At 48.7% G+C, this 27,142-nt stretch overlaps 1 protein-coding gene across 3 annotated transcripts in view; it reads right to left on the bottom strand.

Annotated features, from left to right (window-relative positions):
- Positions 1-27,142, bottom strand: part of ROBO4 (roundabout guidance receptor 4) — a 389,036-nt gene that overhangs the window by 318,728 nt on the left and 43,166 nt on the right. For all 3 annotated transcript variants that reach the window (XM_088481797.1, XM_088481796.1, XM_088481795.1), the window contains one exon: positions 20,891-21,193. In XM_088481797.1, the coding sequence (XP_088337923.1) occupies positions 20,891-21,107 (217 nt within the window). In that variant the 5' untranslated portion in view covers positions 21,108-21,193. The remainder of the gene's footprint in view (positions 1-20,890; positions 21,194-27,142) is intronic.

The following is a 27,142-nucleotide window of genomic DNA, read 5'->3' as shown; positions in this document are numbered from 1 at the left end:
AACTCGCCCAATGTACTACAATGCAAACTACTACAATGCAAACTCGCCCAATGTACTACAATGCAAACTCGGCCAGTGTACTACAATGCAAACTCGGCCAGTGTACTACAATGCAAACTCGGCCAGAATACTACAATGCAAACTACTACAATGCAAACTCGCCCAATGTACTACAATGCAAACTCGGCCAGTATACTACAATGCAAACTCGCCCAATGTACTACAATGCAAACTACTACAATGCAAACTCGCCCAATGTACTACAATGCAAACTCGCCCAATGTACTACAATGCAAACTCGGCCAGAATACTACAATGCAAACTCGGCCGCTGTACTACAATGCAAACTACTACAATGCAAACTCGCCCAATGTACTACAATGCAAACTCGGCCAGAATACTACAATGCAAACTCGGCCAGTGTACTACAACGCAAACTCGGCCGATGTACTACAATGCAAACTTGGCTACTGTACTACAATGCAAACTCGCCCAATGTACTACAATGCAAACTCGCCCAATGTACTACAATGCAAACTCGGCCAGTGTACTACAATGCAAACTCGCCCAATGTACTACAATGCAATCTCGCCCAATGTACTACAATGCAAACTCGGCCAGTGTACTACAATGCAAACTCGGTCATTTTACTACAATGCAAACTCGCCCAATGTACTACAATGCAAACTCGCCCAGTGTACTACAATGCAAACTCGGCCAGTGTACTACAATTCAAACTCGGCCAGTGTACTACAATGCAAACTCGGCCAGTGTACTACAATGCAAACTTGGCTACTGTACTACAATGCAAACTCGCCCAATGTACTACAATGCAAACTCGCCCAATGTACTACAATGCAAACTCGGCCAGTGTACTACAATGCAAACTCGCCCAATGTACTACAATGCAATCTCGCCCAATGTACTACAATGCAAACTCGGCCAGTGTACTACAATGCAAACTCGGTCATTTTACTACAATGCAAACTCGCCCAATGTACTACAATGCAAACTCGCCCAGTGTACTACAATGCAAACTCGCCCAGTGTACTACAATGCAAACTCGCCCAATGTACAACAATTCAAACTCGGCCAGTGTACTACAATGCAAATTCGCCCAGTGTACTACAATGCAAACTCGGCCAATGTACTACAATGCAAACTCGGCCGATGTTCTACAATGCAAACTCGGCCAGTGTACTACAATGCAAACTTGGCTACTGTACTACAATGCAAACTCGCCCAATGTACTACAATGCAAACTCGCCCAATGTACTACAAGGCAAACTCGGCCAGTGTACTACAATGCAAACTCGCCCAATCTACTACAATGCAAACTCGCCCAATGTACAACAATTCAAACTCGGCCAGTGTACTACAATGCAAATTCGCCCAGTGTACTACAATGCAAACTCGGCCAATGTACTACAATGCAAACTCGGCCGATGTTCTACATTGCAAACTCGCCCAGTGTACTACAATGCAAACTCGGCCAGTGTACTACAATGCAAACTCGTCCAGTGTACTACAATGCAAACTCGCCCAGTGTACTACAATGCAAACTCGCCCAGTGTACTACAATGCAAACTCGGCCAATGTACTACAATGCAAACTCGGCCGATGTTCTACAATGCAAACTCGGCCGATGTTCTACAATGCAAACTCGCCCGATGTACTACAATGCAAACTCGGCCAGTGTACTACAATGCAAACTCGGCCAGTGTACTACAATGCAAACTCGGCCAGTGTACTACAATGCAAACTCGGTCAGTGTACTACAATGCAAACTCGCCCAGTGTACTACAATGCAAACTCGCCCAGTGTACTACAATGCAAACTCGGCCAATGTTCTACAATGCAAACTCGGCCAGTGTACTACAATGCAAACTCGGCCAGTGTACTACAATGCAAACTCGGCCAGTGTACTACAATGCAAACTCGCCCAGTGTACTACAATGCAAACTCGGCCGATGTTCTACAATGCAAACTCGGCCGATGTTTTACAATGCAAACTCGCCCCATGTACTACAATGCAAACTCGCCCAATGTACTACAATGCAAACTCGCCCAATGTACTACAATGCAAACTCGCTCAGTGTACTACAATGCAAACTCGGTCAGTGTACTACAATGCAAACTCGGTCAGTGTACTACAATGCAAACTCGCCCAGTGTACTACAATGCAAACTCGGCCAGTGTACTACAATGCAAACTCGGCCAGTGTACTACAATGCAAACTCGGCCAGTGTACTACAATGCAAACTCGCCCAGTGTACTACAATGCAAACTCGCCCAATGTACTACAATGCAAACTCGCCCAATGTACTACAATGTAAACTCGGCCAGTGTACTACAATGCAAACTCGCCCAGTGTACTACAATGCAAACTCGGCCAGTGTACTACAATGCAAACTCGCCCAGTGTACTACAATGCAAACTCGGCCAGTGTACTACAATGCAAACTCGCCCAGTGTACTACAATGCAAACTCGCCCAATGTACTATAATGCAAACTCGCCCAGTGTACTATAATGCAAACTCGCCCAATGTACTACAATGCAAACTACTACAATGCAAACTCGCCCAATGTACTACAATGCAAACTCGGCCAGTGTACTACAATGCAAACTCGGCCAGTGTACTACAATGCAAACTCGGCCAGAATACTACAATGCAAACTACTACAATGCAAACTCGCCCAATGTACTACAATGCAAACTCGGCCAGTATACTACAATGCAAACTCGCCCAATGTACTACAATGCAAACTACTACAATGCAAACTCGCCCAATGTACTACAATGCAAACTCGCCCAATGTACTACAATGCAAACTCGGCCAGAATACTACAATGCAAACTCGGCCGCTGTACTACAATGCAAACTACTATAATGCAAACTCGCCCAATGTACTACAATGCAAACTCGGCCAGAATACTACAATGCAAACTCGGCCAGTGTACTACAACGCAAACTCGGCCGATGTTCTACAATGCAAACTCGGCCAGTGTACTACAATGCAAACTCGCCCAATGTACTACAATGCAAACTCGCTCAGTGTACTACAATGCAAACTCGGTCAGTGTACTACAATGCAAACTCGCCCAGTGTACTACAATGCAAACTCGGCCAGTGTACTACAATGCAAACTCGGCCAGTGTACTACAATGCAAACTCGGTCAGTGTACTACAATGCAAACTCGTCCAGTGTACTACAATGCAAACTCGCCCAATGTACTACAATGCAAACTCGCCCAATGTACTACAATTCAAACTCGGCCAGTGTACTACAATGCAAACTCCTCCAGTGTACTACAATGCAAACTCGGCCAGTGTACTACAATGCAAACTCGCCCAGTGTACTATAATGCAAACTCGCCCAATGTACTACAATGCAAACTACTACAATGCAAACTCGGCCAGTGTACTACAATGCAAACTCGGTCAGTGTACTACAATGCAAACTCGGCCAGTGTACTACAATGCATACTCGCCCAACGTACTACAATGCAAACTCGGCCAGTGTACTACAATGCAAACTCGCCCAGTGTACTACAATGCAAACTCGCCCAATGTACTACAATGCAAACTCGGCCAGTATACTACAATGCAAACTCGGCCAATGTACTACAATGCAAACTCGGCCGATGTTCTACAATGCAAACTCGCCCAGTGTACTACAATGCAAACTCGGCCAGTGTACTACAATGCAAACTCGCCCAGTGTACTACAATGCAAACTCGGTCAGTGTACTACAATGCAAACTCGGCCAGTATACTACAATGTAAACTCGGCCAGTGTACTACAATGCAAACTCGGCCAATGTACTACAATGCAAACTCGCCCAATATACTACAATGCAAACTCGGCCAATGTACTACAATGCAAACTCGGCCGATGTTCTACAATGCAAACTCGCCCAGTGTACTACAATGCAAACTCGCCCAATGTACTACAATGCAAACTCGCCCAGTGTACTACAATGCAAACTCGCCCAGTGTACTACAATGCAAACTCGCCCAGTATACTACAATGCAAACTCGGCCAGTGTACTACAATGCAAACTCGGCCGCTGTACTACAATGCAAACTACTACAATGCAAACTCGCCCAATGTACTACAATGCAAACTCGGCCGATGTACTACAATGCAAACTACTACAATGCAAACTCGGCCAGTATACTACAATGCAAACTCGCCCAGTGTACTACAATGCAAACTCGCCCAGTGTACTACAATGCAAACTCGGCCGATGTTCTACAATGCAAACTCGCCCAGTGTACTACAATGCAAACTCGCCCAGTGTACTACAATGCAAACTCGGCCAGTGTACTACAATGCAAACTACTACAATGCAAACTCGGCCAGTATACTGCAATGCAAACTCGGCCAATGTACTACAATGCAAACTCGGCCAGTGTACTACAATGCAAACTCGGCCAGTGTACTACAATGCAAACTCGGCCAGTGTACTACAATGCAAACTCGGCCAGTGTACTACAATGCAAACTCGTCCAGTGTACTACAATGCAAACTCGGCCAATGTACTACAATGCAAACTCGGCCAATGTACTACAATGCAAACTCGGCCGATGTTCTACAATGCAAACTCGGCCGATGTTCTACAATGCAAACTCGCCCGATGTACTACAATGCAAACTCGGCCAGTGTACTACAATGCAAACTCGGCCAGTGTACTACAATGCAAACTCGCCCAGTGTACTACAATGCAAACTCGGTCAGTGTACTACAATGCAAACTCGCCCAGTGTACTACAATGGAAACTCGCCCAATGTACTACAATGCAAACTCGCCCAGTGTACTACAATGCAAACTCGGCCAGTGTACTACAATGCAAACTCGGCCAGTGTACTACAATGCAAACTCGGCCAGTGTACTACAATGCAAACTCGTCCAGTGTACTACAATGCAAACTCGGCCAATGTACTACAATGCAAACTCGGCCAATGTACTACAATGCAAACTCGGCCGATGTTCTACAATGCAAACTCGGCCGATGTTCTACAATGCAAACTCGCCCGATGTACTACAATGCAAACTCGGCCAGTGTACTACAATGCAAACTCGGCCAGTGTACTACAATGCAAACTCGCCCAGTGTACTACAATGCAAACTCGGTCAGTGTACTACAATGCAAACTCGCCCAGTGTACTACAATGGAAACTCGGCCAATGTACTACAATGCAAACTCGGCCGATGTTCTACAATGCAAACTCGCCCGATGTACTACAATGCAAACTCGGCCAGTGTACTACAATGCAAACTCGGCCAGTGTACTACAATGCAAACTCGCCCAGTGTACTACAATGCAAACTCGGCCAATGTTCTACAATGCAACCTCGGCCAGTGTACTACAATGCAAACTCGGCCAGTGTACTACAATGCAAACTCGGCCAATGTACTACAATGCAAACTCGCCCAATGTACTACAATGCAAACTCGGCCGATGTTCTACAATGCAAACTCGGCCGATGTTTTACAATGCAAACTCGCCCAGTCTACTACAATGCAAGCTCGCCCAATGTACTACAATGCAAACTCGCCCAGTGTACTACAATGCAAACTCGCCCAGTCTACTACAATGAAAACTCGCCCAATGTACTACAATGCAAACTCGCCCAGTGTACTACAATGCAAACTCGGCCAGTGTACTACAATGCAAACTCGGTCAGTGTACTACAATGCAAACTCGGTCAGTGTACTACAATGCAAACTCGGCCAATGTACTACAATGCAAACTCGCCCAATGTACTACAATGCAAACTCGGCCGATGTTCTACAATGCAAACTCGGCCGATGTTTTACAATGCAAACTCGCCCAGTCTACTACAATGCAAGCTCGCCCAATGTACTACAATGCAAACTCGGTCATTGTACTACAATGCAAACTTGCCCAATGTACTACAATGCAAACTCGCCCAGTGTACTACAATGCAAACTCGGCCAGTGTACTACAATGCAATCTCGGCCAGTGTACTACAATGCAAACTCGGTCAGTGTACTACAATGCAAACTCGGTCAGTGTACTACAATGCAAACTCGGCCAGTGTACTACAATGCAAACTCGGTCAGTGTACTACAATGCAAACTCGCCCAATGTACTACAATGCAAACTCGCCCAGTGTACTACAATGCAAACTCGCATGTTTATAGACTAGAAACTCTCACGATTTAAACTCTCATCCAGATGTTTCCCATTTTGAAGATAAAACTGGACCAATGTAATAGTGTTAGAGGCAGTGGCGTAACTAGGGCAGGGCGAGCGGGGTGCGTGCCCTGGGCGCCGTTGGACCGGCTGCGCGGGGGGGCGCCGCCGGCCACGGTACCGGCCCGCCCGCCCTAGATAGCCAGTGTAGCGCCGACCGCAATGACTGCGGTCAGCGCTACACATTTGCACAGGACCGGCGCTAGGCTTCCAGCGCCGGTCCTGTGCTGCACGCCTGAGCCCGTTCCCTCCCCCTGGGCGCTTGCCCAATAGCTCCAGGAGGCGGGCTCAGGCTGTGCATAACACACGCATCGCCGCCAGCGCTGGCGGCGATGCGTGTGTTAAACAGCAGCCAATGAGAGTCAGATAGACTCTCATTGACTGCTGCAGCACCCACTGCAAGAGCCGGACTTCCGTCCGGCTCCTGCAGTGGGTAATGGGACTGACTTCATGCTGTCAGTCCCATAATGCTGAGCGTGCCAGCCTGGGTGGACTGGAGGGCGGGAGCGGCATCGCAGACAGGAGCAGAAGCAGCGTGGAATCAGGGAAGTATAATTTAAACCTATCTGCACAACGGGGGAGGGGTTGGCTACTACTGGGGGGACCTCTACTGGGGGAGGTGTGGCTACTACTGGGGGTGCCATTGGGAGGACCTCTACTGGGGGGGGGCTACTCTACTGGGGACTACTACTTGTGGGGGGGACTACCACTGGGGGCATTCTAAAAGGGGCCTATTACTAGAGGCACTGCACTCGGGGGACCACTACTGGGGGCAATAATAGGAAGGGCCACTACAGGTACCACTGGATGGGGGGGGGTCACTACTGGGAGCCTGCATCAGGGGGACCACTATTGGGGGCACTGCATGGGAGTGGGGGACACTACTGCTGGGGGCACTATATAAGGGGCTTACTGCTAGGGGCACTGCGGGGACCACTACAGGGGGCACTAGATAGGGGGGATCACTACAGAGTGCCTGCATAAGGGGACCACTACTGGGAAAACTGCATGGGGGGGACTACTGCTGGGGGCACTATAAAAAAGGGCACTGCATAAGGGGATACCGCTATTGGGCGCACTGCATTGTGGGGACTGCTACTGGGGGCACTGCATAAGGGGGAACACTACGTGGGCACTGCATTTGGGGGGGCCACTACTGGGGGTACTGAGTAAGGGGAACTAATTGGGGGCTGTATAAGCGGGACCACTACTGGGGATACTGTATAAGGGGCACTACTATGGGCCTGCATGAGAGGGACCACAACTGCATACTGGGGGTACTGTATAAGGGGTACTACTGGGGTTAAGGTGCATATGGATAGGAATGTTCAGTCTGAAAATAAAGGGATGTGTCATGTTGACACGCCCCATTTTTAAGTGACCACGTCCATTTTTTGACGCGCGCGATGAAGGCGCGCGCACATGGGGGGGGGTGGGCTCCCTTTTCAAATTTGCCCTGGGCTCCAAATACCCTAGTTACGCCACTGGTTAGAGGTGACTGCTAAACTCTCACATTGTCTAAACTCTCACCCTATTACATTTGACCCCAAATCTTACAACAAAGTGCACAACAAAGTGCACAACAAAGTGCACAACAAAATGTATCACAAACTGCACAACAAATTGCATCACAAACTGCACAACAAATTACATCACAAACTGCACAACAAACTGCACAACAAAGTGCATCACAAACTGCACAACAAATTACATCACAAACTGCCCAACAAATTACATCACAAACTGCACAACAAATTGTATGCCAAAATGCCCAACAAAGTGTATCATAAACTGCACAACAAAATGTATCACAAACTGCACAACAAATTGCATCACAAACTGCACAACAAATTACATCACAAACTGCCCAACAAATTACATCACAAACTGCACAACAAACTGCACAACAAAGTGCACAACAAACTGCACAACAAACTGCCCAACAAAGTGTATCACAAACTGCACAACAAATTGCATCACAAACTGCACAACAAATTGCATCACAAACTGCACAACAAACTGCATCACAAACTGCCCAACAAATTACATCACAAACTGCCCAACAAATTACATCACAAACTGCACAACAAACTGCACAACAAAGTGCACAACAAACTGCACAACAAAGTGCATCACAAACTGCACAACAAACTGCCCAACAAATTACATCACAAACTGCACAACAAACTGCACAACAAAGTGCATCACAAACTGCCCAACAAATGACATCACAAACTGCGCAACAAATTGTATCCCAAAATGCCCAACAAAGTGCATCACAAACTGCACAACAAATTACATCACAAACTGCACAACAAACTGCACAACAAACTGCCCAACAAATTACATCACAAACTGCACTACAAATTGTATCCCAAAATGCCCAACAAAGTGCATCACAAACTGCCCAACAAAGTGCATCACAAACTGCACAACAAAGTGCACAACAAAGTGTATCCCAAACTCCCCAACAAATTACATCACAAACTGCACAACAAATTGTATCCCAAAATGCCCAACAAAGTGCATCACAAACTGCACAACAAAGTGCATCACAAACTGCACAACAAAATGTATCACAAACTGCACTACAAAGTGTATCACAAACTGCACTACAAAGTGTATCACAAACTGCACAACAAAGTGTATCACAAACTGCACTACAAAGTGTATCACAAACTGCACAACAAAGTGTATCACAAACTGCACAACAAAGTGTATCACAAACTGCACAACAAATTACATCATAAACTGCCTAACAATGTGTATCACAAACTGCACAAAGTGCATCAATCAAACCCGACAGGTGTAAAACCGCTATGTATCCCAATCTTCACACTTGGCTACGGTTTGGCTATCAGGGCTACATTTAGTAAAGGGCGGTTTGGTATAACCACAGTTTTTGTGACTTTTCAGGTAGTTTGCGTCACATTTACTAATGAGATAATACCAGGAAAAATGGCATTTTATAAGCTGCCACATTACTCATCGCCATCGTAATGTTAGCAAGATATCTATTCAGCTGCAGTTACATAAATCGCAGGACATCCAATGCCAGTTAGTGAAAGGAAAGGAATATTTTTGTTTTTTTCATGCATGCAATTGATTGGCTGAGATTCCGTTACATATTGCTAAATGTGGGTTTCAGCGATACTCTCCAAACCGCTGAACAGTAAATCCAATGACCGCGGGCAGGGCCGCCATCAGGGGGGGACTGTGGGGACTACTGTACCGGGCCCGGGCACTCCGACAGAGAAGGGGGGCCCGGTCAACTCCAACCACCCGCCTGGCTGCCGCTACCGCCGAAGCAAACTAAAGGGGCCTCCTGTCCTACGCCCCAACCCGCCGCTGCTGCTGCATCAGCAGCCGAGGCATGTATCTGTGAACTGGGAACGCTGGCCTCTGAAGCGCGAGGCCAGCGTTCCCAGTGATGCGAGGAGCGAGCCTGCCCTGCGTGTCCGATCGGGAACTGCATAAGGGGCACTACTTTAGGGGGCACTGCATAAGGGGCATTACTTTAGTGGGAACTGCATAAGGGGCACTACTTTAGGGGGCACTGCATAAGGGACATTACTTTAGTGGGCACTGCATAAGGGGCACTACTTTAGGGGGCACTGCATAAGGGGCATTACTTTAGTGGGCACTGCATAAGGGGCACTACTTTAGGGGGCACTGCATAAGGGTCATTACTTTAGTGGGCACTGAATAAGGGGCACTACTTTAGGGTGCACTGCATAAGGGACATTACTTTAATGGGCACTGCATAAGGGGTACTACTTTAGGGGGCACTGCATAAGGGGCACTACTTTAGGGGGCACTGCATAAGGGGTACTACTTTAGGTGGCACTGCATAAGGGTCATTACTTTAGTGGGCACTGCATAAGGGGTACTACTTTAGGTGGCACTGCATAAGGGTCATTACTTTAGTGGGCACTGCATAAGGGGCACTACTTTAGGGGGCACTGCATAAGGGGCACTACTTTAGGGGGCACTGCATAAGGGGCATTACTTTAGTGGGCACTGCATAAGGGGTACTACTTTAGGGGGCACTGCATAAGGGGCATTACTTTAGTGGGCACTGCATAAGGGGTACTACTTTAGGTGGCACTGCATAAGGGTCATTACTTTAGTGGGCACTGCATAAGGGGCACTACTTTAGTGGGCACTGCATAAGGGGTACTACTTTAGGTGGCACTGCATAAGGGGCATTACTTTAGTGGGCACTGCATAAGGGGCATTACTTTAGTGGGCACTGCATAAGGGGTACTACTTTAGGTGGCACTGCATAAGGGGCATTACTTTAGGGGCACTGCATAAGGGGCATTACTTTAGTGGGCACTGCATAAGGGGCATTACTTTAGGTGGCACTGCATAAGCATAAGGGGCATTACTTTAGGGGGCACTGCATAAGGGGCATTACTTTAGTGGGCACTGCATAAGGGGTACTACTTTAGGTGGCACTGCATAAGGGGCATTACTTTTTTGGGCACTGCATAAGGGGTACTACTTTAGGGTGCACTGCATAAGAGGTACTACTTTAGGGGGCACTGCATAAGGGGCACTACTTTAGGGGGCACTGCATAAGGGGCATTACTTTAGTGGGCACTGCATAAGGGGTACTACTTTAGGGGGCACTGCATAAGGGGCATTACTTTAGTGGGCACTGCATAAGGGGTACTACTTTAGGTGGCACTGCATAAGGGTCATTACTTTAGTGGGCACTGCATAAGGGGTACTACTTTAGGTGGCACTGCATAAGGGGCATTACTTTTTTGGGCACTGCATAAGGGGTACTACTTTAGGGTGCACTGCATAAGAGGTACTACTTTAGGGGGCACTGCATAAGGGGCACTACTTTAGGGGGCACTGCATAAGGGGCATTACTTTAGTGGGCACTGCATAAGGGGTACTACTTTAGGGGGCACTGCATAAGGGGCATTACTTTAGTGGGCACTGCATAAGGGGTACTACTTTAGGTGGCACTGCATAAGGGGCATTACTTTAGTGGGCACTGCATAAGGGGTACTACTTTAGGGGGCACTGCATAAGGGGCATTACTTTTTTGGGCACTGCATAAGGGGTACTACTTTAGGGTGCACTGCATAAGAGGTACTACTTTAGGGGGCACTGCATAAGGGGCACTACTTTAGGGGGCACTGCATAAGGGGCATTACTTTAGTGGGCACTGCATAAGGGGTACTACTTTAGGGGGCACTGCATAAGGGGCATTACTTTAGTGGGCACTGCATAAGGGGTACTACTTTAGGGGGCACTGCATAAGGGGCATTACTTTAGTGGGCACTGCATAAGGGGTACTACTTTAGGGGGCACTGCATAAGAGGTACTACTTTAGGGGGCACTGCATAAGGGGCACTACTTTAGGGGGCACTGCATAAGGGGCATTACTTTAGTGGGCACTGCATAAGGGGTACTACTTTAGGGGGCACTGCATAAGGGACATTACTTTAGTGGGCACTGCATAAGGGGTACTACTTTAGGGGGCACTGCATAAGGGGCACTACTTTAGGGGGCACTGCATAAGGGGCATTACTTTAGTGGGCACTGCATAAGGGGTACTACTTTAGGGGGCACTGCATAAGGGACATTACTTTAGTGGGCACTGCAGAAGGGGTACTACTTTAGGGGGCACTGCATAAGGGTCACTACTTTAGGGGGCACTGCGTAAGGGGCACTGCATACAACCAGCAGCAGCAAACCAGGCACATATGCTGCATGTGCAGTTGCATATCGATGTACAGGGCCATAAGGAGTGGTTTGTGGCCGCACAAGCCGGGATCGCCTGGGGGTGGTACTTGCCGTACCTGCCATTCACTGCAGTCCGCGCCCTCTTCTGGCTCACAGTTTCTGTACTATATGGGGGGGGGGGGGCCTGCCTATTTTGTCAGTCACGGGCCCCACAATTTCTGATGGCAGCCCTGACCGCGGGGGCTATGTGCAACAATTTCAAATTCAACACAAAATTTAAACTGTAGTAAATGTAGCAAAGACTGAGCCCGTCCGTGGTCTACACATAGCAGCAGATTAACCACGATAGACGGAGCTGAGCCAAGTGAGGCGGCACATGGCCAGAGGGAGAGTTTATATTCAGCATTCCTTAAAGACGAGAGATTGTTACACTCACGATTGTCAGTGACCACTTGGACACAGAAAGGTAAATACTCTGTTATTCAAAGGCTGTAATAAGCCCTGTTACACTGCACAATACAGAGAGGCTCTGAATCAGGGCCGTCCTTCCTATTTTTAGAGCAGCCTCCTGACCGCTCGTATAGCTGTGGGTGCCCACCCACAGCTATAGCGAGCGGCCAGGAAGATCGGGCTTGCGATGAGACCCTTGTGGTAGGGTCTCGTTGCCACAAGCCCTGGAGTGCTTTTGGCTCTATCAGAGCCGAAGGCACTCCCACTGACATCACTTGTGATGTCAGTGGGGCCGGCCCCAGACGGTAGGCGTTACAATGGGAACGCCTCCGTCTGGCCAGCCACGCCCCCGGCACGCCCACCAAAGGGGGCGTGCTGTCAATCAAGATTGACAGCACGCCCCCTTTGTAACGAGACCCATAGCGACGGCTTGCCCGTCGCTATACGGGACTCGTGCATGTACACGACGTAGCCGCCTCCGTCGTGCGCATGCGCTCTGGGCTAACATCGACCCGCTTGCGAGCACTCGCGAGCAGGTCTGAATTAGGCCCAGAGTCCATAAGATTATCTCTCCATGGGGCCCACTCACCAATCCTTAAAGCAGGTGAAAATAATATATTTCACCTACTTTTGAAAGAAGGAAATAACAGAACCATCAGGGCCGTAACTAGGGTGGTGCAACCAGTGCCATGGCACAGGGCAACGCAGGGCAGGGGGCGCTGTTTTGGCCTGTCAATTTTTTGTTTATTATCATCCCCAGCATCTCCTGACCTCCCCTATCTCTTCCCTGGCCCTTCCCCATGAGGCCATGGCCCTCTCTCAGGTGCACTATATTATGTCCCTATTTATCCCCAGCATCTCCTGGCCCCCCCTATCTCTTCCCTGGCCCTTCCCCATGAGGCCATGGCCCTCTCTCAGGTGCACTATATTATGTCCCTATTTATCCCCAGCATCTCCTGGCCTCCCCTATCTCTTCCCTGGCCCTTCCCCATGAGGCCGTGGCCCTCTCTCAGGTGCACTATATTATGTCCCTATATATCCCCAGCATCTCCTGGCCTCCCCTATCTCTTCCCTGGCCCTTCCCCATGAGGCCATGGCCCTCTCTCAGGTGCACTATATTATGTCCCTATATATCCCCAGCATCTCCTGGCCTCCCCTATCTCTTCCCTGGCCCTTCCCCATGAGGCCATGGCCCTCTCTCAGGTGCACTATATTATGTCCCTATTTATCAGCAGCATCTCCTAATCTCCCCTATCTCTTCCCTGGCCCTTCCCCATGAGGCCATGGCCCTCTCTCAGGTGCACTATATTATGTCCCTATATATCCCCAGTATCTCCTAATCTCCCCTATCTCTTCGCTGGCCCTTCCCCATGAGGCCATGGCCCTCTCTCAGGTGCACTATATTATGTCCCTATTTATCCCCAGCATCTCCTAATCTCCCCTATCTCTTCCCTGGCCCTTCCCCATGAGGCCATGGCCCTCTCTCAGGTGCACTATATTATGTCCCTATTTATCCCCAGCATCTCCTAATCTCCCCTATCTCTTCCCTGGCCCTTCCCCATGAGGCCATGGCCCTCTCTCAGGTGCACTATATTATGTCCCTATTTATCCCCAGCATCTCCTAATCTCCTCTATCTCTTCCCTGGCCCTTCCCCATGAGGCCATGGCCCTCTCTCAGGTGCACTATATTATGTCCCTATTTATCCCCGGCATCTCCTGGTTTCCCTTATCTCTTCCCTGGCCCTTCCCCATGAGGCCATGGCCCTCTCTCAGGTGCACTATATTATGTCCCTATTTATCCCCAGCATCTCCTGGCCTCCACTATCTCTTCCCTGGCCCTTTCCCATGAGGCCATGGTCCTCTCTCAGGTGCACTATATTATGTCCCTATTTATCCCCAGCATCTCCTGGCCTCCCCTATCTCTTCCTTTGCCCTTCCCCATGAGGCCATGGCCCCCTCCAAGGTGCACTATATTAGGTCCCTATTTATCCCCAGCATCTCCTGGCCTCCCCTATATCTTCCCTGGCCCTTCCCCATGAGGCCATGGCCCTCTCTCAGGTGCACTATATTATGTCCCTATTTATCCCCAGCATCTCCTGGCCTCCCCTATCTCTTCCCTGGCCCTTCCCCATGAAGCCATGGCCCTCTCTCAGGTGCGCTATATTATGTCCCTATTTATCCCCAGCATCTCCTGGCCTCCCCTATCTCTTTCCTGGCCCTTCCCCATGAGGCCATGGCCCTCTCTCAGGTGCGCTATATTATGTCCCTATTTATCCCCAGCATCTCCTGGCCTCCCCTATCTCTTCCCTGGCCCTTCCCCATGAGGCCATGACCCTCTCTCATGTGCACTGTATTATGTCCCTATTTATCCCCAGCATCTCCTGGCCTCCCCTATCTCTTCCCTGGCCCTTCCCCATGAGGCCATGGCCCTCTCTCAGTTGCAGTATATTATGTCCCTATTTATCCCCAGCATCTCCTGGCCTCCCCTATCTCTTCCCTGGCCCTTCCCCATGAGGCCATGGCCCTCTCTCAGGTGCACTATATTATGTCCCTATTTATCCCCAGCATCTCCTGGCCTCTCCTATCTCTTCCCTGGCCCTTCCCCATGAGGCCATGGCCCTCTCTCAGGTGCACTATATTATGTCCCTATTTATCCCCAGCATCTCCTAATCTCCCCTATCTCTTCCCTGGCCCTTCCCCATGAGGCCATGGCCCTCTCTCAGGTGCACTATATTATGTCCCTATTTATCCCCAGCATCTCTGGCCTCCCCTATATCTTCCCTGGCCCTTCCCCATGAGGCCATGGCCCTCTCTCAGGTGCACTATATTATGTCCCTATTTATCCCCAGCATCTCCTAGCCTCCCCTATCTCTTCCCTGGCCCTTCCCCATGAGGCCATGGCCCTCTCTCAGGTGCACTATATTATGTCCCTATTTATCCCCAGCATCTCCTGGCCTCCCCTATCTCTTCCCTGGCCCTTCCCCATGAGGCCATGGCCCTCTCTCAGGTGCACTATATTATGTCCCTATTTATCCCCAGCATCTCCTGGCCCCCCCTATCTCTTCCCTGGCCCTTCCCCATGAGGCCATGACCCTCTCTCAGGTGCACTATATTATGTCCCTATTTATCCCCAGCATCTCCTGGCCTCCCCTATCTCTTCCCTGGCCCTTCCCCATGAGGCCATGGCCCTCTCTCAGGTGCACTATATTATGTCCCTATTTATCCCCGGCATCTCCTGGCCTCCCCTATCTCTTCCCTGGCCCTTCCCCATGAGGCCATGGCCCTCTCTCAGGTGCGCTATATTATGTCCCTATTTATCGCCGGCATCTCCTGGCCTCCCCTATCTCTTCCCTGGCCCTTCCCTATGAGGCCATGGCCCTCTCTCAGGTGCGCTATATTATGTCCCTATTTATCCCCAGCATCTCCTGGCCTCTCCTATCTCTTCCCTGGCCCTTCCCCATGAGGCCATGGCCCTCTCTCAGGTGCACTATATTATGTCCCTATTTATCGCCGGCATCTCCTGGCCTCCCCTATCTCTTCCCTGGCCCTTCCCCATGAGGCCATGGTTCTCTCTCAGGTGCACTATATTATGTCCCTATTTATCCCCAGCATCTCCTGGCCTCCCCTATCTCTTCCCTGGCCCTTCCCCATGAGGCCATGGCCCTCTCTCAGGTGCACTATATTATGTCCCTATTTATCCCCAGCATATCCTGGCCTCCCCTATCTCTTCCCTGGCCCTTCCCCATGAGGCCATGGCCCTCTCTCAGGTGCACTATATTATGTCCCTATTTATCCCCAGCATCTCCTGGCCTCCCCTATCTCTTCCCTGGCCCTTCCCCATGAGGCCATGGCCCTCTCTCAGGTGCACTATATTATGTCCCTATTTATCCCCAGCATCTCCTGGCCTCCCCTATCTCTTCCCTGGCCCTTTCCCATGAGGCCATGGTCCTCTCTCAGGTGCACTATGTTATGTCCCTATTTATCCCCAGCATCTCCTGGCCTCCCCTATCTCTTCTTTTTCCCTTTCCCCATGAGGCCATGGCCCTCTCTCAGGTGCACTATGTTATGTCCCTATTTATCCCCAGCATCTCCTGGCCTCTCCTATCTCTTCCCCGGCCCTTCCCCATGAGGCCATGGCCCTCTCTCAGGTGCACTATATTATGTCCCTATTTATCCCCAGCATCACCTGGCCTCCCCTATCTCTTCCCTGGCCCTTCCCCATGAGGCCATGGCCCTCTCTCATGTGCACTATATTATGTCCCTAGTTATCCCCAGCATCTCCTGGCCTCTCCTATCTCTTCCCTGGCCCTTCCCCATGAGGCCATGGCCCTCTCTCAGGTGCACTATATTATGTCCCTGTTTATCCCCAGCATCTCCTGGCCTCCCCTATCTCTTCCCTGGCCCTTCCCCATGAGGCCATGGCCCTTTTTCGGGTGTGTTATCTCCCTATTTAAAAAATAGGGGGGGCGCAAAGCTCTTTCTGGCACAGGGCACCACAAAGTCTAGTTACGGCTCTGAGATCCATTCATTAGAAGGTAACAAGCTTCCCTATTACTGCCGCGGTCCCCATACATTAGTACCGTGCCGTAACTAGGTCTGTGCGAGCGGTGCCGCCACACAGAGCGCAGAGCCCTGTGGGCGGCGCAGTCGCTGTTCCACGCTCGCTGCATCTGGCTAGCAGAGTGCCTGGAACTGCACCCATCAGTCAGGATCACAGCTGCAGAGCCGCCCGGAGCGTCCTCTGGGCGCTCCAGACATGGACACTGCAGCCTGTACAATCCCCGGAGCATCTCCGGAAGTTCTGTTCTGTTCTGATTGCTCCGGCAGCGCGCACGTGTGTATTACCGAGACGGACCGGAATCAGCAGTGGTAGGTAATGTGGGGATAGCTGTTTTTCGGAGCAGCCGTCCCAGCACTTGAGCAATACTAAATTGGTCCAGCTGTATCGTATTCGCTGCCGCTACTCGCAGCAGATTAGAGGAAGGGGAACCAGAAGGGGCACATGGATGCACAGGCCCCTCTATTAAAAGGAAAACACTGCTGTTTCTTTGCGGCCCTGGCTCAGTATTTGCTGACTGCTGAGCTCATCCATAGTGTCCCATGCTCACTGTCTACCCCATCTGTGTCACCCCTGTCTGTTTGCCCATCCCCTCTAGAATGTAACCTCTCACGAGCAGGGCCCTCTTTCCTCTTGTGCTTATCCTTTACTTATATTATCTGCTCTATACTCAAAAGCACCTAACCCCTGACTTTTGCCATCCTGCTGCTGTTGCAGTAATGTTTATATACCATGTACTTGTCTTGTAGTGTCTTAAACTGTATGACACTGTTTTCTTGTTCTGCTCAACTGTTTATGTACTATGTTTATGTACTATGTTTATGTATTATGTTTACGTACTATGTTTATGTACTATGTTCATGTACTATGTTTACGTACTATGTTTATGTACTATGTTTATGTACTATGTTTATGTACTATGTTTATGTACTATGTTTATGTACTATGTTTACGTACTATGTTTACGTACTATGTTTACGTACTATGTTTACGTACTATGTTTATGTACTATGTTTACGTACTATGTTTATGTACTATGTTTATGTACTATGTTTATGTACTATGTTTATGTATTATGTTTACGTACTATGTTTATGTACTATGTTCATGTACTATGTTTACGTACTATGTTTACGTACTATGTTTATGTACTATGTTTACGTACTATGTTTACGTACTATGTTTACGTACTATGTGCACTATGTTTGTGCACTATGTTTATGTACTATGTTTATGTACTATGTTTGTGCACTATGTTTATGTACTATGTTTATGTACTATGTTTATGTACTATGTTTATGCACTATGTTTATGTACTATGTTTACGTACTATGTTTACGTACTATGTTTACGTACTATGTTTGTGCACTATGTTTATGTACTATGTTTATGTACTATGTTTATGTACTATGTTTACGTACTATGTTTACGTACTATGTTTATGTACTATGTAAGGCGCTGCGGAACCCTTGTGGCGCCATATAAATAAAGGATAATAATAATAATAATAATAATAATAATAATAATAGTGCAGAGAAGAGCTGGGTTACTGAGGTGACACTGCAATGTCTTACAACCGGCGACACTGCAGAAAGCTGCTCCTGTCACTTTATAATCTTGTGTTACAGAACAATTACTGTACGGTTACAATAAACTCTGGTATAAACTGCTCTGCCTGGTGCCACTTGCCCCCCTGACATCTATATAAGACATTATCATACATTTTGTGTCTCATGAGACATCATTAAATTGAGCCTGGGATCTGAATCGTGTGGGGAACACGCGTCACTTATCATCCCGTTGTCACGGTCACAAGGTCTCCGCTTGCTTCCCCGTGCACTAGATACACGGACGACAGTTCTGGAGGTTGCGCTAACTTTGGTCCTATAATTACTGTTTGGGGTCTGATGCCTGGTGCAGTGCCAAGTCTGCAGCGCGGGAGGTCACCGCACATTATCTTTTCATCGTACGCTGTCATTTCTGCCTGGAATAATTATTTTTTTTTCAATCTACCCAAACAAATGTTATATTGTTTTCATGTAGAGATGACACTTTTCACGGCACAGTTGACTAATTATCAGTTCTTTCCGTGGCTACGTTAAAAAAATGAATTAATCTCCATATATAATGCTTGTATCGGTGACAGACTCCACGTTTGTGCCCTTTATTGGCGGTGTGGTCATTGTGCCTGTTTGAGGGTTTATTTGTTTTCTTTTTAACTTGTTCTCTTTTAATGCTAATACAGAAGGAGGAGCTGCTGCAGCCATGGTCTCTGTAGCCAAGCTGCGGTGGCTGAAGCTTACCGCAGCCTGACCGGGTCCTGGAGCTTGTGAGGCCAGGAAATCTGCGCCCACCGACGCAGACCCTGTCCTCATCCCTCCCGGAAAACGATGCCAACGTGCCCCGGCTCCCGGGAATGGTGGACAGCAAGCCCCCCGCCCTCCAAAACGCTGCAGCGTGTCAATCTCGGGATGGTCGGTGGGTGAGCTCGCAGGACCCGTTCTGCGCATGCGCAGACCACTCACCATCGGAGATCTACGCTAACCATCGGGTTAGCGTACATCTCTGAATCAGGCCCCGAGTGTAGTAAGGAGTGTTGACACAAAATGTGCCCCAAGATGGCATCATAACAGGCGTTTAAGCACCTGTTTGGCGTGGGATGACTTGCGAATACTTAGTCCCACTGTTGTATTCATGGCGCATCTGTGTTATTTGCAGGGAGAGGGGGGCGCATTTGCTACTTATGCAGAGTTTTCCCCATCTCGCCTTTGCAGCACTGGGAGCAAAATGAGATTATACTTCTCTGGTGAATTACATGTTTGCGCGTAGCCACAAATTGTGTCCGACTCTGAATGAGGACCAATGTGCGCGGGCGCTGTGCTTCTCCAGGAATAGCCATGTCACAGTATACAGTATATATCTTGCTCCATTCACTTATGTGGCTACCTGGCTATAGACCGTGCTATCAGCCAATCAGTGATAATACTTGCAGCACAAAAACAAACTACAGGACACTGGGTTGTAGGAAGCAGCAAAAGAAGAACCAGCTGCGGCTCCAGCAGTACAAACTGACTCTGATTTATTTTAACACCTTATCACCTGGATTTATGAGCGGCATATCACGCCTCGTCAATACTGGTCCATCATGGTAAGATTTAATTTATCACTTTGCCGGGCCGGTGTCTGTAAATTTGCGCTGATGTCAGTTGACCTGTCCAGTTACATGAGCAATGGAACTATGGCCCCGATTCAGACCCGCTCGCTGCCGGGGGCAGCTCGCAGGTCTGAAGGGCGTTTTTGTTTTTTGTTGACCGGCCTTCTGGCCGCTCGCTAAGCTGCCGGTGACCACCCACAGCTTTAGCGAGCGGCCAGGTGATGCTCGCGATGGTCCCGACCATCGGGCTTGCAACGAGACCCTTGTGGTAGGGTCTCGTCTGCCGCAAGCCCCAGTGAGCTTCCTGCTCCAATAGAGACTACTCATGATGTCAGTAGGGTCGCCCCCATGCGGCAGGCGTTCGGGAATGCCTCCGTTTGTCCAGCCACCCCCCCGACCCGCCTACAAAATGGGGTGAGCTGTCGATCAACATCAACAGCCACCCCGTTTGTAGCGAGCCCCGTAGCGAGTGAATTTCTCACTCGCTCCGGGACTCGTGCGCACTGCCCGGCCATCGACCCGCTTGCGAGCGCTATGAGCTTGCGAGCGGGTCTGAATCAGGCCTTATAAGTCCTAATTTGTGCTTTCAGATCCTCTAAAATAAAGATTAGTATCATGGCGGTACCGCAATATTTGCTAAACGAAATTACGCCAATAGGGCTCTCCACCCTTTCTCTGCAAAATTGGATCCATACCAAATATATATGGACAACTAAAGGATATATTTAAGCATCATGTAAAATACAGACACGTCTGATAACTGTGCGCCTCTAAGCAACTCGGTATCGGGTTTCTTACCAGCGATGGTGAGGGAGGCGTTCCTGCTCAGCGCCGTCCCCAGGCGATTTCTAGCCAGGCAGGTGTAAACCCCCTCGTCAGATTTTCCTTTAATATGATAGAAGAAGAGCGAGCCGCCTAGGATGAGGGAGCCGTGCGCCTGAGACACATCCACATACTCTCCGTTCCGGTACCACTCTATTGTGGGTGCTGGGTTCCCCTCAGCGCGACAGTTCATGGTGCCTGGCTGGTCCCGCCGTACCACTAGATCGGAAGGGTGCTCAATGATACGAGGCTTGAACTCATCAGAACGGGATTTGGGACCTGAAAGAGCGTAAGAATAGCTCGTTATCACAGAACACAAGGATGAAATGAACAGATATTAAGCGAGGAAAGATTTCAAAAAGTACAAAAAGATTGTCCCTGCTGAATGAGGATGTAACGGGACATGGGAGGCTGGCCACAGTGGGTGTGATGTACCGTGTCGACATTCAGAACGTGGACATGGCCTGAATGTCGACATTAAGGATGTAGCTATATTTGACATGTCGACATGATTAAAATGTCGCCAGTGAGGATGTCAACATCACTATTTTACCCTAACGCTCACATGTTCAGAATGTAGAAATTAATAACGTTGACACTTTGATCATGTCGGCAATTTGGCAATAATTGTATGACAATATTCTGGCCAAGAAAATTGACATTCTAAACCTGTTGACATTACAGTGTCGACATTCGGAATGTCGAAACAGTAACTACATACCGGCCACAGCATCCGCTATAGGCGCTCAGCGCGTGTATATTTACATTAATAGGTGCCTCTCTCTGGCACAGGGCACCAAAAAGTCTAGTTACGGCTCTGGGCGCAGGAGACCCTATTACTGTCAGGATCGTGTCTCTTCTGCTGGATGGACCCTCGATATCGCTCGCTAAAACTAGAAGGATTGGGGCCCAACATGATGCCCTGGAGCACATGGGGTCAGTTTATATTGCCCGGTGGCGCGTGTGTGGCTCTATGACATGCGGGGCGATGTTAGAGGAAGTTTTTTTCGCCATTGTCGAAAACGGACGCTTTCGCCAAAAAAAAGGCAATATTTTCGGCAAAAAAACAGGCGAAAACGGCAACAGGTTAAAAATGGGGGGAATTCTTTCAGAACCCTTTGGACACTTCCCCTAATGATAAATTACCGGGGAAAAAAATCGTAAGTTGCGTCCTTTGGCAAAAAACGACCTAATCACTATCTATCGCCTGCAGTTGTCTTACTCTTCTATCAGATAGGCTCATAACGGTGAGGACAACACCGATTCTCTACCGAGAAACACATTCTTCACCAAAATTCATGTTATATAAATATATACATTGCTCCTAGGATCCATTCTGTATCAGATAAACAGTTCACTAGTCCAAAGGAGTCATTTTATCTTACTCTTCAGACTGGCATACATGTTATACTGAGGGCCACATTCTGAGGCAGACACAGCTCACAGTGTAGGCAACCATACAGACCAGCGAACCGTCACCGGGAAAGCTGAGCCCCAGCCGTGAGACCATGCATCTACTTTGCGCATGCGCAAGCCATCGATGTTTCAAAACACTGCCGGTTGTCTGGTGATGGTTCCCTGCCATTGATGGGCAACTGCTGATAGGATCCTCAATGGTGACCCTTCCGATAGTGCTACCCTAGAAAGGTGTCCTCGGTTACGGTACAACTCTATAAAGCAGGACGCCGCACGCGCTGGCCAGTGTGTGACTGGAGACAGCGACATATTTCGTCCACCGTTGAATTTTAAGTGGTACAAAACGGGATTACTGTTGCACACATTTGGGGGTGTGCCTGCGCATAACCTCTCCTGTCACACTGCGGATAAAGCATACAGGGGCGCGACATCCATTCACCGCTCTGCTATCCATCGCAGGATGGCGACAACAACGTAAATTAATGTAATAAATACTTTTATATTGCATAAACACTGTAAAATGTATTTCATTTTTTTTTTTTTAATTAGTGCTAATAGCCAGTGCACACATAAGCACAATTTCACTGAAGCAGTAAGCGTAGTATTCCAGCATCAGCCCAGGGGTACCAGGAAGGGCCTGATACTATTCATATTGGGTCAATTATCTCTAGGTAGTGTGGACAACCCCCCTCCCCCACCCCCATCCCAAGCACCAGTCACAATGCCGGATAACATCACATGTGCATAATGTAGAATGGTGGAAGGGGCAGGGGTTTTTTTTTTACAACCCAATGCTGCAATAGCCCAAGTCGGGGACAGTTTGGGTGTTACCCAATACCCACTGGTATTACATCTGTCAATTTGGAGGGCAAAATCACCACAAGTCTACTTGCCATGTTCACTGTGTTTACACAATGCGCACTTCCAGGTGCAGCCGGAATGACTTTACAGCGGTATTTCCAAATAACTGTAATCCGGCCACAAAGGGCCCAGGTGTCTCTGAGTATACAGAAGGTCTGGTAGATCATTTTTTCATATATACAATTTCTATACAAAATGTGTAAAAAATGCCAGGAACGCGCTGAATAGGAAGAGGTTCCGGAAAGTGAGGGGACACAAAGGAACACGATGATAGTCCCTTCCTGGAAATAGCTCTGAATTCTTATTTTTAGATTCTCAGCAATCCGTGTGTTTACTGCACAGTGACAATTACAGGAAATAAATATTGTGTTGCTGAATAGGACACGGTAGGTAGAATGATATGTACTGTATATTACAGGCCCGCAGGTTGTAATTTCCCCGGCAGCCTCCTCTCCTGCTTACACTGCCCGAGTACCTAATGTAGCCAGGACATGCTACTCTTCATGTATGACCAATTACCTGGAGCACTGACACAGCACCAGTAGCCACCAACTGCCCGGAACCAGGAACTAGCACAGCACCAGTAGCCACCAACTGCCCGGAGCCAGGAACTAGCACAGCACCAGTAGCCACCAACTGCCCGGAGCCAGGAACTAGCACAGCACCAGTAGCCACCAACTGCCCGGAGCCAGGAACTAGCACAGCACCAGTAGCCACCAACTGCCCGGAGCCAGTAACTAGCACAGCACCAGTAGCCACCAACTGGCCGGAGCCAGGAACTAGCACAGCACCTTTAGCCACCAACTGCCTGAAGCCAGGAACTAGCACAGCACCAGTAGCCACCAACTGCCCGGAGCCAGAAACTAGCAGAGCACCTTTAGCCACCAACTGCCCAGAGCCGGAAACTAGCACAGCACCTTTAGCCACCAACTGCCCGGAGCCAGGAACTAGCACAGCACCAGTAGCCACCAACTGGCCGGTGCCAGGAACTAGCACAGCACCTTTAGCCACCAACTGCCCGAAGCCAGGAACTAGCACAGCACCAGTAGCCACCAACTGCCCGGAACCAGGAACTAGCACAGCACCAGTAGCCACCAACTGGCCAGAGCCAGGAACTAGCACAGCACCTTTAACCACCAACTGCCCGGAGCCAGAAACTAGCACAGCACTTTTAACCACCAACTGCCCGGAGCCAGGAATTAGCAAAGCACCTTTAACCACCAACTGCCCGGAGCCAGAAACTAGCACAGTAACTAGCGACTGCTCACAGCCAGGAACTAGCACAGTAACTATATACACTGTGACTGACTGCTCAGAGCCAGGTACTGGCACAGTAACTATATACAGCGACTGCTCAGAGCCAGGAACTAGCACAGTAACTATATACAGCGACTGCTCAGAGCCATGAACTAGCACAGTAACTATATACACCGACTGCTCAGAGCCAGGAACTAGCACAATAACTATATACAGCGACTGCTCACAGCCAGGAACTAGCACAGTAACTATATACAGCGACTGCTCAGAGCCAGGAACTACCCCAGTAACTATATACAGTGACTGCTCACAGCCAGGAACTAGCACAGTAACTAAATACAGCGACTGCTCACAGCCAGGAACTAGCACAGTAACTATATACACCGACTGCTCACAGCCAGGAACTAGCACAGTAACTATATACAGCGACTGCTCACAGCCAGGAACTAGCACAGTAACTATATACACCGACTGCTCACAGCCAGGAACTAGCACAGTATCTATATATACCGACTGCTCACAGCCAGGAGCTAGCACAGTATCTATATACACCGACTCCTCACAGCCAGGAACTAGCACAGTAACTATATACACCGACTGCTCACAGCCAGGAACTAGCACAGTAACTATATACAGCGACTGCTCAGAGCCAGGAACTAGCACAGTATCTATATACACCGACTCCTCACAGCCAGGAACTAGCACAGTAACTATATACAGCGACTGCTCACAGCCAGGAACTAGCACAGTAACTATATACAGCGACTGCTCAGAGCCAGGAACTACCCCAGTAACTATATACACCGACTGCTCACAGCCAGGAACTAGCACAGTAACTATATACAGCGACTACTCAGAGCCAGGAACTACCCCAGTAACTATATACACCGACTGCTCACAGCCAGGAACTAGCACAGTAACTATATACAGCGACTGCTCAGAGCCAGGAACTAGCACAGTAACTATATATACTGACTGCTCACAGCCAGGAACTAGCACAGTAACTATATATACTGACTGCTCACAGCCAGGAACTAGCACAGTAACTATATACACCGACTGCTCACAGCCAGGAACTAGCACAGTAACTATATATACTGACTGCTCACAGCCAGGAACTAGCACAGTATCTATATACAGCGACTGCTCACAGCCAGGAACTAGCACAGTAACTATATACAGCGACTGCTCACAGCCAGGAACTAGCACAGTAACTATATACAGTGACTGCTCAGAGCCAGGAACTAGCACAGTAACTATATACAGCGACTGCTCAGAGCCAGGAACTAGCACAGTAACTATATACACTGACTGCTCACAGCCAGGAACTAGCACAGTAACTATATACACTGACTGCTCACAGCCAGGAACTAGCACAGTATCTATATACAGCGACTGCTCACAGCCAGGAACTAGCACAGTAACTATATATACTGACTGCTCACAGCCAGGAACTAGCACAGTAACTATATACACCGACTGCTCACAGCCAGGAACTAGCACAGTAACTATATACACCGACTGCTCACAGCCAGGAACTAGCACAGTAACTATATACAGCGACTGCTCACAGCCAGGAACTAGCACAGTATCTATATACACCGACTGCTCACAGCCAGGAACTAGCACAGTAACTATATATACTGACTGCTCACAGCCAGGAACTAGCACAGTAACTATATACACCGACTGCTCACAGCCAGGAACTAGCACAGTAACTATATACACCGACTGCTCACAGCCAGGAACTAGCACAGTAACTATATACACCGACTGCTCACAGCCAGGAACTAGCACAGTAACTATATATACTGACTGCTCACAGCCAGGAACTAGCACAGTAACTATATACACCGACTGCTCACAGCCAGGAACTAGCACAGTAACTATATACACCGACTGCTCACAGCCAGGAACTAGCACAGTAACTATATACAGCGACTGCTCACAGCCAGGAACTAGCACAGTATCTATATACACCGACTGCTCACAGCCAGGAACTAGCACAGTAACTATATACACCGACTGCTCACAGCCAGGAACTAGCACAGTAACTATATATACTGACTGCTCACAGCCAGGAACTAGCACAGTAACTATATACACCGACTGCTCACAGCCAGGAACTAGCACAGTAACTATATACAGCGACTGCTCAGAGCCAGGAACTAGCACAGTAACTATATACACTGACTGCTCACAGCCAGGAACTAGCACAGTAACTATATATACTGACTGCTCACAGCCAGGAACTAGCACAGTAACTATATACACCGACTGCTCACAGCCAGGAACTAGCACAGTAACTATATACAGCGACTGTTCAGAGCCAGGAACTAGCACAGTAACTATATACAGCGACTGCTCACAGCCAGGAACTAGCACAGTAACTATATATACTGACTGCTCACAGCCAGGAACTAGCACAGTAACTATATACACCGACTGCTCACAGCCAGGAACTAGCACAGTAACTATATACAGCGACTGCTCAGAGCCAGGAACTAGCACAGTAACTATATACACTGACTGCTCACAGCCAGGAACTAGCACAGTAACTATATATACTGACTGCTCACAGCCAGGAACTAGCACAGTAACTATATACACCGACTGCTCACAGCCAGGAACTAGCACAGTAACTATATACAGCGACTGTTCAGAGCCAGGAACTAGCACAGTAACTATATACAG

The sequence above is a fragment of the Taudactylus pleione genome, unplaced genomic scaffold, assembly GCF_031769625.1.
Source record: "Taudactylus pleione unplaced genomic scaffold, aTauple2 ptg000278l, whole genome shotgun sequence".
Classification (NCBI taxonomy): domain Eukaryota; kingdom Metazoa; phylum Chordata; class Amphibia; order Anura; family Myobatrachidae; genus Taudactylus; species Taudactylus pleione.
The sequence above is the reverse complement of the archived record's forward strand: the minus strand, read 5'-3'. Positions and strand labels throughout refer to the sequence as shown.